The sequence below is a fragment of the Lolium rigidum genome, chromosome 5 (genome assembly GCF_022539505.1).
Source record: "Lolium rigidum isolate FL_2022 chromosome 5, APGP_CSIRO_Lrig_0.1, whole genome shotgun sequence".
Classification (NCBI taxonomy): Eukaryota; Viridiplantae; Streptophyta; class Magnoliopsida; order Poales; family Poaceae; genus Lolium; species Lolium rigidum.
The window spans coordinates 225,839,698-225,856,038 of NC_061512.1; the positions used below are offsets into that span (position 1 = coordinate 225,839,698).

At 42.7% G+C, this 16,341-nt stretch overlaps 2 protein-coding genes across 2 annotated transcripts in view; both read left to right on the top strand.

Moving 5' to 3' along the window:
- The first annotated feature begins 821 nt into the window (after positions 1 to 821).
- On the top strand, positions 822 to 1,502 carry LOC124655110. The gene has a single exon (XM_047194068.1). It carries the CDS (start codon positions 862 to 864, stop codon positions 1,297 to 1,299), a length of 438 nt encoding a protein of 145 aa, XP_047050024.1. The 5' UTR covers positions 822 to 861; the 3' UTR covers positions 1,300 to 1,502.
- A 517-nt stretch (positions 1,503 to 2,019) lies between these two features.
- Positions 2,020 to 16,341, top strand: part of LOC124655109 (polyubiquitin-like) — a 40,930-nt gene continuing 26,608 nt past the window's right edge. Inside the window, exons 1-3 of the mRNA XM_047194067.1 lie at positions 2,020 to 2,122; positions 2,218 to 2,337; positions 4,157 to 4,164. Coding sequence (XP_047050023.1) covers positions 2,020 to 2,122; positions 2,218 to 2,337; positions 4,157 to 4,164 — 231 coding nt within the window. The remainder of the gene's footprint in view (positions 2,123 to 2,217; positions 2,338 to 4,156; positions 4,165 to 16,341) is intronic.

Genomic DNA, 16,341 nt, shown 5'->3' on the forward strand with positions numbered 1-16,341 from the left:
AAAAAAAATTTAAATCGGGAAATGTTCATGCACAATAAATAAAAAATTGGATTTTTTCAAACTTGTGAAAATTTTCAAATTTCAAATATGTTCAAATTGGAAACTATTGACATTTTTAAAAGTACAATTATTCAAAAAAATCAGATTTCTTTTTGAAAATTTTGAAAACGCAAAAAAGAGAACAAAAACAGCAGGCAAAACAGAAAAAAAAAACGAATGAAAATAAAGAAAGATAAGATATTGCCGTGGACCTAAAGCTTTAGTTGGCGACCATATGTCCCGTTGATCGTGATCCGAGGGCAAGTGGGCAACAGGCAAGGACGGATCACTGGCAAATGCAGGAGAAGCTTCTGGAAAAGTTGTGGCCACAGTTGACCGAATCCTGAGCACTCCAAATTTTAGGACCATTTTTCAACTGCGGAATCCAGCTGCTGCTCCAAGCAAACTTGCAAAACCGTATGAGAAAGACAAACAGGGGCCTTCGGCAACAGTCAAGGCAGCAAAGACGGCACTTTGCGTCGAGCTTCCAGGATCCAGAATGACCGCTCACACGCCATCGCAGCGTATATTCTCCGCGTAAAAATTCCGCGGCACCAGATGCCGCCGCTTCCGTCAACACCGTGGTGCGGCGCGGGCCGAAACCATCACAGTTTAAGCTGCAGCCTGGAGAAACCCAACACGTCCTTGGCTTACATTTCAAGCACGTCCCACAGCATCTTACCCAAGCACTTCAAACCGGAAAACCCCAACTGACGCACCACTATAAATAGCCGAGAGCAACTCTTCCATTTCCTCAAACCAATCGACATAGCAGGCTAAAAGAAAGCTACTAGCACAGATCAGACACAGTTTTTTTCCAAGATGAGCGTGGAGATCCTGGACGGGAGGACGGTGCAGAGCTTCGTGGAGGACGAGGGCGCCTTCAACGCCTCCGTGGACGGCCGCTTCGCCGCCCTCGACGCCAACCACGACGGCCTGCTCTCCTACGCCGAGATGGCCGCGGAGCTCATGAGCCTCCGGGTCCTCGAGAAGCACTTCGGCGTCGACGAGGCCGGCATCGTCGGTCCCGACGAGCTAGCGGGGCTCTACCGTGGCCTGTTCGCGCGCTTCGACCGAGACGGCGACGGTGCCGTGGACAAGAAGGAGTTCCGTGCGGAGATGAAGGAGGTCATGCTCGCCGTCGCCAGCGGGCTCGGGTTCCTGCCCGTGCAGATGGTCGTCGAGGAAGGGAGCTTCCTCAAGGTGGCCGTGGACAGGGAGCTGGCGGCCGTGGACAGGGAGCTGGCCAAAGCTGCTTGACGGAATTTTGTTTGTACTTGTACGACTATACGTTGCAGAGTCTGCACTAGGCGTAATGCTTTCTTTCTTCTTCTTCCAGACAAGAGATGCGTAATGCTGAATGACATTTCAGCCGTGTAAGGGTGATTCTGTATTCGCACTTTCGCAGAACCGTTAAGATTTTCATTCTATGAAATAGTTGCCTACCTGCTTGACATTAAGAATTGACATTCCCCATTCAGAATTGAAAGTGGCATCAGAGAAACCCTGCATATGGGCCTATGCACAGGAAGGCAGCATATGGTCCGGCCCCAGTTGCCTGCCATGAATCAGTCACCATCAAGAAAAGTTCCTGATGTTTCTAAAAAAAAGAGTTCCTGATTTTCCGTTGAAGAACGCAATCCATTTATTCCGTTTAAGAATAAGATATAATCCATATTTTTAGTTAAAAAGAAGCCAATCAAGATTTTTCTCTTAAACATGTGAGCAATATCGATGATTAATTTGAACGAGCGGTTAACGTCGTATACGTGGGGGAGACGTTAATTACCTTATTATGCAGTTACGATCATGCAAAGGGTTTTCGTAGCGCCTGCGTTTTCCTCCTCTCCGTTCCCCTATATAAGGACTCCCTCGATGTGGTAACTCTGCATTCCCATCACGATTCACGACCACCATCACGCTACGCGAACCCTACCTCGAGCGAGAGCTAGCGGACCTGCGGTTGGTCGTTCCGGTAAGATGCAGATCTTCGTGAAGACCCTGACGGGGAAGACCATCACCCTCGAGGTCGAGAGCAGCGACACCATTGATAACGTCAAAGCTAAGATCCAAGACAAGGAAGGTAGGATCTATATGTGAACTGCTCGTATATATATGATCGTAGCTGCTAACTGCTCCTTAATTTTGCTGAGCCTGCACGATGTATGTTGTGTGTAGGAATCCCGCCGGACCAGCAGCGTCTGATCTTCGCCGGGAAGCAGCTGGAGGACGGCCGCACGCTGGCCGACTACAACATCCAGAAGGAGTCGACGCTCCACCTGGTGCTCCGCCTCCGTGGTGGCACCCGCGGCGGCCGTCCAAAGGGCATCCCGCCCAACCTCTTGCAGCTCGCTCTCAAGTTCAACGAGAGTAAGATGGTCTGCCGCAAGTACGTGTACAATTATCTATCGAGCCATCCAGGCCCGTCAGATCGTCTCAGATTTCCTTCGATTGATCAGTTGATTTTGTATCTCTGTTCACCGTTGCTTTTCTCGCTGCAGGTGCTACGCGCGCCTCCCCCCCAGGGCTACCAACTGCCGCAAGAAGAAGTGCGGCCACACCAACGAGGTGATCATATATAGCTTTTGTTTTTCGATTAGCGGCTGAGAACAGGATTTAAGATGTTAAGATCCAGTTTGAGCGTGTCTTGCTGATAGATGGTTTGATCTCATGTGTTTTCAGCTGAGGCCCAAGAAGAAGTTTGTTTGAGCGGGCAACCGTTAGGTCGTCCAATTGGAAAGCTCGGCATGGATCAGTTGAATAAGTAGTCTTAGCATCCTGTCCGTCTCAGAGTTATAAGTTGAGTCTTAGTACTACCTCTGTCCACAGAAAAATGTTGTAAGTTTTATCCGAATTCAGAGATATCTACACCTTTTAGTGTATAGATACATCTAAATTTGGACAAACCTTCAACATCCTTTTTTGAATGGAGGGAACCAAATTTCTTTACGGTTGTCAATATATGATTAGTGAACACATGTTTTTATCCTTAGCTATCGAAGTGATCTGTGCCCGCTCTATTTCTTTTTTGATGTTCTCTGCCTAGAGACCTTTTATATATGTATGTCTGCTGTTCCTTCTGTTGGATGGGCAAAGTGTTTAGATTTCAAGTGTACCGATCTGCTCTTCTTTTCTTATCTGTTCAGCCAACTATTAATGTTCTCTGCTGCCGCCCCTGTTTTTAGGTCCGCAATGTCACAAACTCATGATTATCTTAAATATTTGCTTGTGCCCAGAAAAGACCAATTGGGATGAGATCACTGGTTTGATATACAGCTAAGATTTATGTAAATTTTGCACTTTAATACTCAGTCCGCAACAAGGATCATGCCGCAATTTTGCAGAAGATACAAACTGATCTATAGCCATCAATTTGGAGGAACGATTTATATCTTAAATTAAGTGTTTTGGATGACAGTTAATGTCAATTTTGCACTTTAATACTCAGTCCGCAACAATGCTCAAGGATCATGCCGCAATTTTCCAGAAGATAGAAACTGATGTATAGCCATCGCATTTCTCCGAACCCCCCCCCCCCCCCCCCCCCACACACACACACACACACACATTTCCTTTTGCATTTTTTTGTAGGGAAACCGCGAGCTTTAGTTTATTGATGTTCTTATAATCAATAATGCTGACACACTCGTTGCTGAACTGCCAAACAATATGCACCTGATTACTACTATGGTTGATCTTCCTCAACTGCAACATAGGATTTATACGCAGCAAATCTTTGATCTCCAGGTAGATGCTCCAGGAGGATGATAGAGTTTGGGAATTGATTGCCTGCACCACACACTGATAATCTGTTTCACAATGCCTGCCAGATATGATGCAGCCCTTCCAATAATGCTTTAGCCTAGGCTTTTTCGGCGCTGGTGCTGTATGTGCTATATTTCCAAGCCAATCAGATTACCTTGCCCTTTTCATCTCTGACTATAACACCATAGCCAGCTTTTTTTATCTGAGCACCCCGGCGGCCCGGCCCGTATTTACACTCAGCCTTCAGACAACCTATAGGCGGTGGTACCCGTTTTGATACTTCATCAGCTTGGGGGCAATGGCTTTGGCTGGGAACGGTAAGATTTTCACCTTTGTGTTTGCTAATGCATAGGAGGCAACGTAACTCTGCAGATAAGGAACCGAAGCTGTTATGGACCAGACATCACCATGTTATTTCTGTGGTGCGACATCACCATGCACTTTTTTCTGCATTTCTCTGTTCCTCTCCATTTCCATTTTGCATATTTTTCCCTTAACCTACGGGAAAACTGAGACTGATGTGCAGCACTTTTTTGTTTGTTTGACTTGATTACACTTCCAGGAGAATTTTAAAATGCCATTATATCTATTGCGGAATTGGACTGATTTTTTATCTATAAATTTAATACTAACACACAATTAAATCATTACTACTCCCACCGATCCATAATCAGTGCCGTGGTTTAATTTATTTTTAATTAAATTTGAAATAAAACAAAGATACTTATTATGGATAGGAGAGAGTAGTAAAAAACAATATTTTTTGTTTGGCAATTATTTAACTACATGTTAAGTTTGCGTCTTGAACTAAAAAATGCCCTTAATTTCATTTATTATATCTTGGGTTAATATTGAGGATCTACAAAGAAGGCACACGAAATGGTCATTATTTGGCATTCACATAAAAAATAAAAGTAAGTAAACATTTCTGAAATTTGTGGAGAAGGAATTTGAAAGTTGACTTGGTTTAACAATAGATACAATTGGTTTTATTTAGGTTGTGACTTCACCAAAGTTATATGGCTGCACGCAGGCGCCGACTTGGTACCATGCTCTTCGTTGAAGGCACCAGGCGGAGCACGATACTTATTACCGGCTCCTCCTCCATCTTGACTATTACTGCAGTCATCAAGCAGGCTGGAAAAAATTATAGTATTGTTACATATGCATTTTCTAGTATACTGAGTCAATGCTAACATATCCCCATCCATGTATGGAGTTAGTTGATGTGTGGACTGTAATTTTTAAAGCTCATAATCTAAGATATAATTCAAAAACAACTTCAACATGTCATTTGCAGTTAAGATGTCTGCACGAATGCTCAGATCTTTTCGTTTTTCATACATAGCATCATGTCATAGGATATGTTGGAGTATCTTAGTTCCGCACCTAACCATATCATCTGGTCCTAATAAATTACCAAAACGATGATCCACAAATTGTAATTCAACAACAGTTTGTTTTTTCAAATCCATTCAGCATTTAGTTTATTGATATAGCATGCCTCCATTATTATTCCGCAACAATACTTTGTTATATTACTTCTAAACAAATTTTGACTATTTCTAAAGCATCTATATTATTAGAAAAGCCTACCAAAATATATTTTCCTCACCTCTCATGTTGAATATTCAGTAGAATTATAAATATGATCGTAGATATTTTCGAATTCGGTGTGTATTAAGAATGTACTCGAGTTGTTGTTTATAACACATTTATAGTAGGTAACCTGTTTTGTTAGTCAGTAGCTTTTTTGTTAGTCAAGATCATATAGCTTAAGTCTCCACGAATCCGGATGAGCAATCTGAAGCACATCATGCGTGATATGGAAGCCTTGGTGGCTGAAGTGGGGAAGCAGGCCAAGAAGTGGCACGAAAACTGCCATCGATGAATCCCAGTAGGAGGTGACTAGGAAGTATGGTCGAACCCTTAGCCCTCCGATAGAGGTAGTTGTCAGGGTCGATGCGGATGATGATGAGCGGGGCGTAGTTGAATGACACCAAGGATGATGACGATGAAAACTCGGTGGTGAAGTTGACCATGGAGTTCGTCATTTTCGAAGTTGTGCTGACCTTGGGGCTGGAAGATGCCTCACTGATGGCCAAGGAAGTCTCCATCCATGGATGGGGTATTAGAGCATCTCCACTCGTCTCCCCGAGAAGCCCCCCACGAGCCGTTTTTTACATCCGGACGGCGAAAAACGGCCCAGTCACGCCCCCAGGTCCTCGTTTTCATCCGGAAAACGGCCTAATTTCGTCCGGACTCCCCGGGCCATCCTCGGTTTCCCGGGGATCTCTCGGGGACTCCGGATGGAGCAAAACCAACCGCCCACGCCCACGTGTCTCCTCTTTCTCCCCCACGTTCTCTGTCCCGAACGTTTCTCTCTCCCCCGAAGCAACCACCACGCCGCCGCGCCGCTTGGGGAGCACACGACTGGAAATATACTGCTCCCCATGCCAAAAATTGATCCAATCCGGGGCTATTTTCATCCGGAATTCGCCCCGAGGGCCTCCAACGGCTGGGGATGCTCTTAGCAAGATTGGATCTAGTAGATGAAAACCCATGGCCCTTATAGCATGAAAACCTATGAGGATTGGTATGGTATGGATCATGCATCACAATGATGACGTCCCTCATGAAGCATTTTCTAGGGTCCTCAAGTGGCTACTAGGAGGCGATCATGTTTTCCCCTCGGCTCACCAACGCCACTGCAGGTTCCCTTTCCCTCCATCGGTTGCTATAGCGGAAGGAGGGTGGGGGTACCTCCGATATTTGTTTCCGATCATGTAGGGTCTTCGAGTTGTTCTTATCCAGTGAAGGGATATCGACATCGATGAGGATAAAGGTCCTTAAGGCTGCCCCATATTGTTGTCCTTCCTCGGGGGCATCAGTGAGTTGGAGGTTGGTACCGATCATTGGTAATTAGGTATGAGGTAATTAGCGTTTTCATACGGCGGCGACATCATGTGTAGGAGACCGTGTTACAGCGTATTGGTGACCTCTAGTTCTATCTCTGCATGATGAAGCTCAGCTAGGTACGACTTCATCGGGGAACTTGCATTTTTTCTGTCCCCCGTCTCTGTCTACCGGAGTCGGGGATAAACTCCTAACCCACCTCGGTACTATTTTCTCAGGGACGATATTCCCTCAATATCATGGTTGCTGGCATCTTTGGGTACATCGACGACTTCACTACCACAGATTGTGCAAGCACCCAAGTTTTTTTCAAGATTTCTCCGATGCGAGCTTTAACAAACTGGAAGCCCAGAGGTGGCAACGAGCTTGAGGGATGCAAAATGAAGATTGTGCTGAACTTTTCGAGGACTTGTGTGTAATTTGTTATTCTTGGAAGGATGTTCTTGTAAGGCTTAATTCAGATAATATACGGCCTTAGGCCTTTCCCAAAAAAAATTGATTTAGAGGAGTTAGAAGTGTACACCGCAGGACTAAGGTTTTCTAACTTTCTAGTATGGGGAGTACTGGGCGTCCCCCGGGGGATTTAATTTCCCAGCCCCTGGGTCCAGAAGGTATCACGTGTCCCTGCAGGTAGTCAAGTATGTGGTCAACAAACGAACCACCCCTCGTTTGCAACTTTTATCTCTCCCACCGAAAACTACTGGCCGGCCGAGACTCCTAATCCTGCTGCACTTTTCTAACCTAAGTACCCAACCATCGCTGGAGAAGGTGCTTGCGTGCTCGCCGGAGAAGACGCCATCACCAGAGAAGTCACCGGACAAGAAGTCGTTGCCTAGGGAGAAACTGTGGAAAGCCGTTGATACGTCCAAAACGTATCTACTTTCCCGAACACTTTTGCTACTGTTTTGTCTCTAATTTGTGTATTTTGGATACAACTAACACGGACTAACGCTGTTTTCAGCAGAATTGCCCTGGTGTCTCGTTTTTGTGCAGAAACTCAACTTTCAGGAAAATCCCCAGAATTAATGTCAAAGGGCCTATTTTTCCAGAAGATTCACGGAGCCAGAAGGGCAGACCAGGGGGAGGCCCACGGCTCCCACACACTAGGCCGGCGCGGCCTAGAGGGGGGGGGGCGCCGCCCTATGGTGAGGCCACCTCGGCCAGCCTCTGACGCCCCCTGTGGACTATTTAAGGGTTTCGATCTAAAAACGCGAGACGGGAAGTCGAAGTCGCCAGAAACCATCCAGAACGCCGCCACCATCGCGAAACTCCGTCTCGGGACCAGAAACTCTGTTCTGGCACTCTGCCGGGACGGGCAATTGGAGGAGATCATCGCCATCATCACCACCGACGCCTCTCCATCGACCAACCATGTTTCCCCCATCCATGTGTGAGTAATTCCCCCACTGTAGCCTGAAGGGGATGGTAGGGATTGGATGAGATTGGTCATGTAATAGCATAAGATTGTTAGGGCATAGTGCCTAGTGTCCGTAATTGGTACTTTGATGATATTGTTGCAACTTGTTATGCTTAATGCTTGTCACTAGGTCCCGAGTGCCATGATCTCAGATTTGAACATGTTATTGTTTCATGATGATATGCATTGTTTTTGAAAGTGCATGGAGCCCCCATGTGTGGTTTTGGTAATTAATGACAATCCCTATGGACTAATGTTTGCATTGAGTTATATTTGTAGGAGTTGTCCATAGGCAATTCTTGAACCATATGTTGGCTTCAAGGTTGCAATAAGAAGAAATTGATGAAGGATATCAAGTGTCAAGTATGTCTTGAAGATGAAGATGAAGTGAGCCCTCAAGTTACTTCAAGACATCAACATGATGAAGAATGAAGAAATGAAGTGCAAGTTCAAGATGAGCCATCTCGAAGAGATCCTTTGCTTGAGTCTTGCCATCCATATGGTGATCATGGATATGTGAAGATGCGCCGAAGAAGAAGCTCTCCCATGGTGGATTATGGGGGAGCAATCCACATGGTGGTCATGGTTATGTGAAGATGCGCCGAAGAAGTAGCTCTCCCATGGTGGTTTATGGGGGAGCAATCTACAAGACTTCGTCAAGCAAGCACGAGCACAAGCAAGAAAGGCGTTCCATCTTGTTGAGGTCAAGATCGTCGTCATCAAGCTCAAGTGGAATGCGCAAGTATAAGGTTTGCTCTTGATAGGGTTTCTTTCTCACCGGTCTCATAGTGTAGTTGGAGACCGGTTTATAGTTTAGTTGCCGTACTATCAAGAGGGCTCTCGAGTGAGTAACTCGATCGTATCGTTCGGAGAGAGCTCAAACCTTTGCATCCTTGCATCATCTTTCTTGGTTGTTATTTGGACCTTATCCATGTGATGTTTTAGAGCTTGTGCTTATTCTCATGACAAGCTCTAGTTCATCGAAAACGGATTTTGCATAGATCACTTGTTGCGTTTTCGAGTTTGGTTCATCATCTTTCTTGGTTATTATTTGGATCTTATCCATGTGATGATTTAGAGCTTGTGCTTATTCTCATGACAAGCTCTAGTTCATCAAGAATGGTTTTTGCACGGGCAACTTGTTGCATTTTCAAGATTGGAGGTTTTACCGGTATGTCTTTTTAGATAGGTCAAACCTTTCATCATTTGTTTCTATCCTCCCTTGTTGGACTATGATGGTTTCCTGCATGATCTTGTAGAGCTTGTTCCTAGCTTTAAAACAAGCCCAAGATCATCAAAATCGGAGTCCGGATGCTAAAGTTATGCCCGTTTCAGTTTGATGTTTCTGCCAGTTTTCAGGGGGGCGGATATTCCGGCCCAAGTTTAGGGCGGATATTCCGGCCCAAGTTTAGGGCGGATAATCCGGCCCCCCGGAAAAATCCGGTTTTTGGACAAATCCGGGCAAATATCCGGCCAAATGTCCGGCCCCCATCCTGAGAGCAGTTTTCTCATGTCCTTAGCCGTTTTTTGGGGCCCGGATATTTTGCAAATATCCGGCCCGGAAAATCCGGCCTGAGCACACCCAAACGGTCATATTTCGATGGGAGGGGGTATTTAAGCCCCCCTTCTTCCTCCTTGGGCAGCTATCTCTTCCCCTTTGTGCTCTCCACCATTGTTGACCTTGAGAGCTTCCCTTTCCCTCTACTCCTCCTATGCTTCTTGAATCTTTTTGAGGGAAAAGGAAGAGGAGATCTAGATCTACATTCCTACCAATCAAATCCCTCTCTTTGTGAGGGGAATCCACTAGATCTAGATCTTGGAGAAATTTGGTGTTCCTTCTCTTATTTGTTCTTCCTCTCTTATTCCCCCAATAGCTTTTGTAGCTTTGTTGGAATTTGAGAGAGAAGGACTTGATCATCTTTGTGGTGTTCTTGCCATTGCATTTGGTGCATCGGTTTGAGTTCTCCACGGTGATTCGTGGTGGTGAAAGCAAGAAGGTTGTTACTCTTGGGTTCTTGGAACCCTAGACGGATTCTAGGCCTTTGTGGCGATTTGTTGGGAGCCTCCAATTAAGTTGTGGATGTGTGCCCCAATCTTTGTGTAAGGCCCGGTTTCCGCCTCGAAGGAAATCCCTTAGTGGAACCGTGACCTAGGCCTTTGTGGCGAGGGTCACCGGAGATTTAGGTGAGGCGCCTTCGTGGCGTTCGGTGTGTGGTGTGAGTACCGCATCTTGGGGTGAGGCCTTTGTGGCGTTGGTGTGCATCGAGCAACCACACCTCAAGGTGAGCCTCTTGTGGCGTTCGGGAGCACTAAGCAACCGCACCTCTCCACCGGAGATTAGCACTCGCAAGAGTGTGAACTCCGGGATAAATCATCGTCTCCCGCGTGCCTCGGTTATCTCTATACCCGAGCTCTTTACTTATGCACTTTACCTTGTGATAGCCATCGTGCTTGAAGTTATATATATCTTGCTATCACATACTTGCTTGTATTGCTTAGCATAAGTTGTTGGTGCACATAGGTGAACTCTTGCTTAGAATAAGTTGTTGGTGCACATAGGTGAACCATAGTATATAGGCTTTGGGCTTGACAAAGTAAACGCTAGTTTTATTCCGCATTGATTAAGCCCATCTCGTAAAAGTTTTAAATCGCCTATTCACCCCCCTCTAGGCGACATCCGTGTCCTTTCAATTGGTATCAGAGCAAGGTCTCTCATTCTTAGGCTTCACCGCCTTGAGAGTAAAGATGTCGGTTAGGGGATTAGGGCACAATAACTTGTTTATATTAGATGGCACAAATTATGATCTATGGAAAATTTATGTGCTTAATATTTTGCGGCGTATGTCCCCGGACATGGAGCGATTTCTTGACATGGGTTTTTCTTCTCCTAAGGATCCACAAAATTTATCTCTTGAGGAGGAGAAAAACTCTTGTCTCGATGCTCTTGCTTCTCATGTGTTTTCCATTGTTGTGAGCAATGTAGTTACTTCTTCAATCATGCCTTTTGGGAGCGCTCATGAATTATGGACAAAGCTTCAAGATAAATATGATGTGTCCACTATCATTGAGGATGATTGTTTTGCTTCCACTTCCGGCCGTGATGGGTTCTCATCTTCATCCACTTCACCAAAGTGTGGTAAGACACAAGGTAATGATATGGTGAGTGGTGATGAAAATTGCAATATTGATTTTGAGCTTACTATTGATGACTCTTCATCTCTATCTCATTGCAATGCTTCATCTTTGGACTTAAACACATCTAGCACTAGAAATGATTTACATGCTTGTGTTGATAGTCCTTGCATATCATGTGTAAGTTGCTTGAAAAAATCTAATGATGATATGCTTGCATTGTCTTGTGGCCATGATAAAAATGATTCTATTTCCTCTAGTTGTTGTGTGTCTTACAATGTAGAGGAAACCAAAGATTCTATTGGTCAAGACAAGATCTTGAAAGGAGCCTCAAGTAACTCCTCATCTTTATTTCACGGTCCTCATATATGCCTTATGGCCAAGGGTTCCACGGTACCTCCTACCATGGAACCTAATATGTCTCGTGGTGATAAGAATGAGGATGAATATGAAGAAGAGGATTGGGTTCCCTCTCTACGCGATAAAGGTGAGAGTGTATTCAAGGTTCTTTACAAAGATAAAATTGCTAGCTCTCACTTCTTTGAAATCTTGACTACCGCTATTGAGAGCCAAAAACTTATTTGGATGCATGAGAACACCATTGATAAAACGGGTGCTCTTGAACGAGAGTATGCCGATGATGTAGCATCTTTAAAGAATGATCTTGAAGAAGAACAAGAGACCGTAGCCTCTCTTGAGGAGCAACTTCAAACCCTTGAGGTGTCTCAAAATGAAATATTTGCTAAACTCACTAAAGAAAGAGACCATGCTAAAGCTAAATTAAAATTGCTTAAAAATGAAAAGTTCAAAGTTGGTGTTGGCCATGATAAACTTGTTAAGGATCTAGATGATCTAGACAAGGCCCACAAGGCCTTGGAGAGCGAACACTCTATCCTCACCAAGTCATATGAGCAACTACAAGCTTCATATTTAAAAGAGCATGCTATGTTACCTTCTCTTCTTAATATGTCTTGTGATGATGCTTGTGCTACTAACTCTACTTCTTGTGAAGCATCTATCTTGAAGGAGAATGTTGAGCTAAGGGCTCAACTTGAATTGCTAACTAGCAATTATGGGAAATTGGAAGAAAATCATGGAAAGCTTTCTAGCTCCCATGAGGATCTTGTAGCCTCCCATGATAGGCTAAAGTTAGCTCATGAGGCTATCATATCGAAGGCAACACCTTGTGAGCCTCATGTGGATACTAGCACTACTACCCAAAATGCTATATTGCCATGTGCTAGTCCTAGTAATTCATCCACTCATAGTATTGCTAAATCTTGTGATGAATTATCTTCCTTGCCTTGTTGCTCTAACAATGAAGGTTCTACTTCCTCTAGTACTTGTGTTGTTACTAACCATGTAGAGGAAATCAAAGAGCTCAAGGCCCAAGTCACTTCTTTGAAGACCAACTTGGTAAAGAGTCATGAAGGGAAATGCAAACTTGACACGATCTTAAGTGTGCAACAATCCCCCAATGACAAGAGTGGACTTGGATTCAAATCCAACAACAAGAACAAGTCCAAGAACAACAACAACAAGAATGGCCAAGTACAAGTCAAAGACCCGGCCAAGATTGTTTGCTTCAAGTGCAAAATTGAAGGGCACCATGTTAGATCTTGCCCTTTGAAGAAGAAGCAAAAAGGGAAGCAGCCTCAAGCTCAAACTCATATTCAACCTCAAGTTGAAGAAATTCCACTTCCCAAGAAGAATCAAGCCAATGCTCCCATTGTGGAGAAATCTAGTGAGAAGAAGGAGAAGAAAAGAACTTGCTACATATGCCGTGAGAAGGGCCACATCTCCTCTTTTTGCACTATTGGTACCTCATCCAACTCTATCTCCATTGATGATGTTTATTCTCTTTGTAAGGATGAGGGTGGCAATGTGTTTGCCAAATATGTTGGTGCTCAAAGTGGTGTCAAGAAAAGAACCATTTGGGTTGCCAAGCCTATTGTGACTAACCTCTTAGGACCCAACTTAGTTGGGGACCAACAATCCAAAACTTGATCAATAGGTGCTTTTTGGAGGGCATTGGAGACTTGGCTACATCATGAAGAATTAAGGGATCTTCATCATTTATATTATCTCAAGCCAAGTCTTGGTTATCTTGCTTCTATCATATATTCAATGTTCCTCCTTGCGGTAACATGTGCTCAACTCATTTATATTGAAAGTTACTCGCCCCTTTGCATGTGTTAGTTTTGTTCCTAACATGTGTTTGTATATGTTGTGCTTCCTACTTGCTTTTTCTTGAGAAATCAAGTCTATGCATGTTGGGTTGCACACCATGTATTTGTGTTTGTGTTGGAGCCTCTTTGCATCTTGTTGTATCTTATATGGCTCTTATGAGCGATTAATGGACAATCCCATTTTGGGGGAGTGATATTCCTTTGGGAATTTCATTATCCTAAACAATGTGTGTACATGAGGAATATCACTTAGAATTGATATTGCGAGATTATCTAGTCGCTATGTGGTATGTCATCTTCATGAGAAATTCAAATTCTAATGTCCATTAATATCTCTACTTGGATCTTATTTGCCTCTTGTGAAAATAAATTCCTTATCACATTATGGGGGAGTAATAAGCTTTGTGCATATTACAAGCCTAGAAAATGTGAACATTTGAGGTTGTGTCACATAGAATTGATACCGTAAATTATCTCTCTCCTATGTGGCATGTTTGCTCAAACAAGCTCCAATTTGCTTAAATGGCTTCATTGCTAATATCTTTGTGGATCTTATTTGTGAAAGTTTTTCTTGGCATGGTTTTTCCCAACGTGTCCCTCAATACATTTTTGGAAAACCATGTGCTTCAAGTCATACTATTAATTGCTTTGCATGTTGGTATGAATACTATTAATTGCTTTGCATGTTGGTATGAATACTATTAATTGCCTTGCATGTTGGTATGACTAAATGAAGCTATCAAGAAACTATCTTTGCATGATGGTTAACTCTTATCTTTTACCATATGCTTTGTTCGTTGTAAATATGATCTTATGTATACTTACAAACTACCACCGGGAAATATTTCCTAATACCTCTTGTCCTAGGACAATTGGTAATCAATTATGAGGTAGATATTTATTGATCATATCTACATTGGCTCTTGTATTTATATTGCCTTATTTATTGCCATGAATTTGTTGTGCTTTGACTCCCATGTGTCTTCCTTGCATCTTATGGATCTAAGTTGTCTATTCAAACTTTCTTAGCATTGTTAGAAGATATAGGTAGCGTGATGATCCTAGTTTTGTGCATTTTGTATTCATATAAAAAATCCTAGATAATGCACCAAACTTGGGGGAGCTCTTCTATATTATTAGAATGCTTAACATCTCTTGATCTTTATCAAAAATTTGGTTTTGGGAGACATAAAATTTTCTTTTTGGTACTTTGTGCCATCATAAAAAGTTTCGAGGGTTTGGTTTATTTGTTGGAACCTTGCTCTCTTGGGAGTTGGTTATCTCATTCCTTTGTGTTTAGGTTTAATTAGCTTCTTATAATGAGATAAGTCTTTGGAGTCAATCTTGTGTTGATTTGATTCTTTGATATAATTTGGACAACCATTGTCTCTTGGTTTATTTGGTGTTTTGTCCAAATTGTATCTTCCTTTGGTTCTTGAAAGTATTGTGCATGCATATTTAATATATGTATATCTTATGGCATGTGTCACTTTCTTTGATCCAATATATAGGGTAAACTCCATCAAATCCTAATTTGGCTAAGATGTGCATGAAATTCAATTTCATATCTATATGCACATAGAATTGTGGAGTTTGTCCTATATGTTGTAGTGTGTCTAACTACTTCGGACCCAATTAGTTTGGGGACCATTTTGTACTTACCTTTGTGTTAGGTACAATGGATATGCATTGAATGCTTGTCTCACTCTTGGAAAGAAGTGGTGACTCAATGGTAACTTGAGGCAAGCTAGGATGGTCAACGAACACATATCTACTACATCCACACCAATGCTATCTTGGTAACAAGTATCTTCTCATGCATACTTTTCTTGTATCCAACCTTATGGTTGCATCTTGGCATGAATCTCTTGATTTGCAAATGTTGTGCTTCTTGCAAAAGTCTTAATGAAACCTCTTTATTGTGAATGTGAGTAATTTGAGATGAGTGCATTTGTTGGGAAGTATTTTAAATCATGCTCATAATTCATCCATCCCAACTATGCCTATCTAGCAATTTTGTTGCATATCAATTCCTCAAGGCTCTCACATGTGCAATATAGATGAAAGTGCAAATTTAGTTACTTCTTTTGGTATCCCCGTTTGTGATACTTGTTGCCTTTTCAAATGCATCCCAACTATCTTCTATCCCTTGTTGATATTTGTGATGTATTTTAGTTGTTTGTGGTTGAAGTTCATGAATGTACAATAAGATAAAATTGAGCCTTTGGCCATGCTATTAAGCAAAAATTCTTATTGGTATATTGCATGACTTCGTCTTGGATATCATACTATTTTTCTTGCGTATCTATTTTATGTGTGCATGTTTCTTTGTGGATAAATATCTTTGTGATATTGCCCACTTAGAGAAACTTATACACATAAGAGATGATACATCTCCGTTTGATATCTTATTTATTATTGCATGTTGATTGGTCATGCTAAGCAATATAATTCTTTGAAGACTATGATGATGCTTTTTGCTCATCCTTGTAATAGTCTTATAATATGCTTTATCATGCCTTTCACATATCCTCTTGGTTGAGCCTTTTTATTATGGTGCCTCTTACTTGTTGCTCAACTATCTGTTTGTTGCAAGTGTTTAGCTTACTTTTCTATCTATGATCTATTACAAATGTTTGTGTTTTAAATGAGGGAGTGAGGATTCCATGTTATGCATATTGTATTCAAATACAACATTTTAATTTATGCATGTACCTTGGGGAGCTTCCTCATTTGATTTAGAGCACTATCTTGTGGCGATCATTAGAGTTTGATTCACTTGGTATCTTTTGTTTTTGAATGATATTATGGGAGTGATGATTCCATGTTTGTGCACTTTATACTCTAATGCAAATTGTCTAGTTTTGTGCACAAACCTTGGGG

What these genes read in the sequence shown, in the direction of transcription:
- LOC124655110 (XM_047194068.1), top strand. Translation starts at nt 862, where the DNA reads ATGAGCGTGGAGATCCTGGACGGGAGGACGGTGCAGAGCTTCGTGGAG.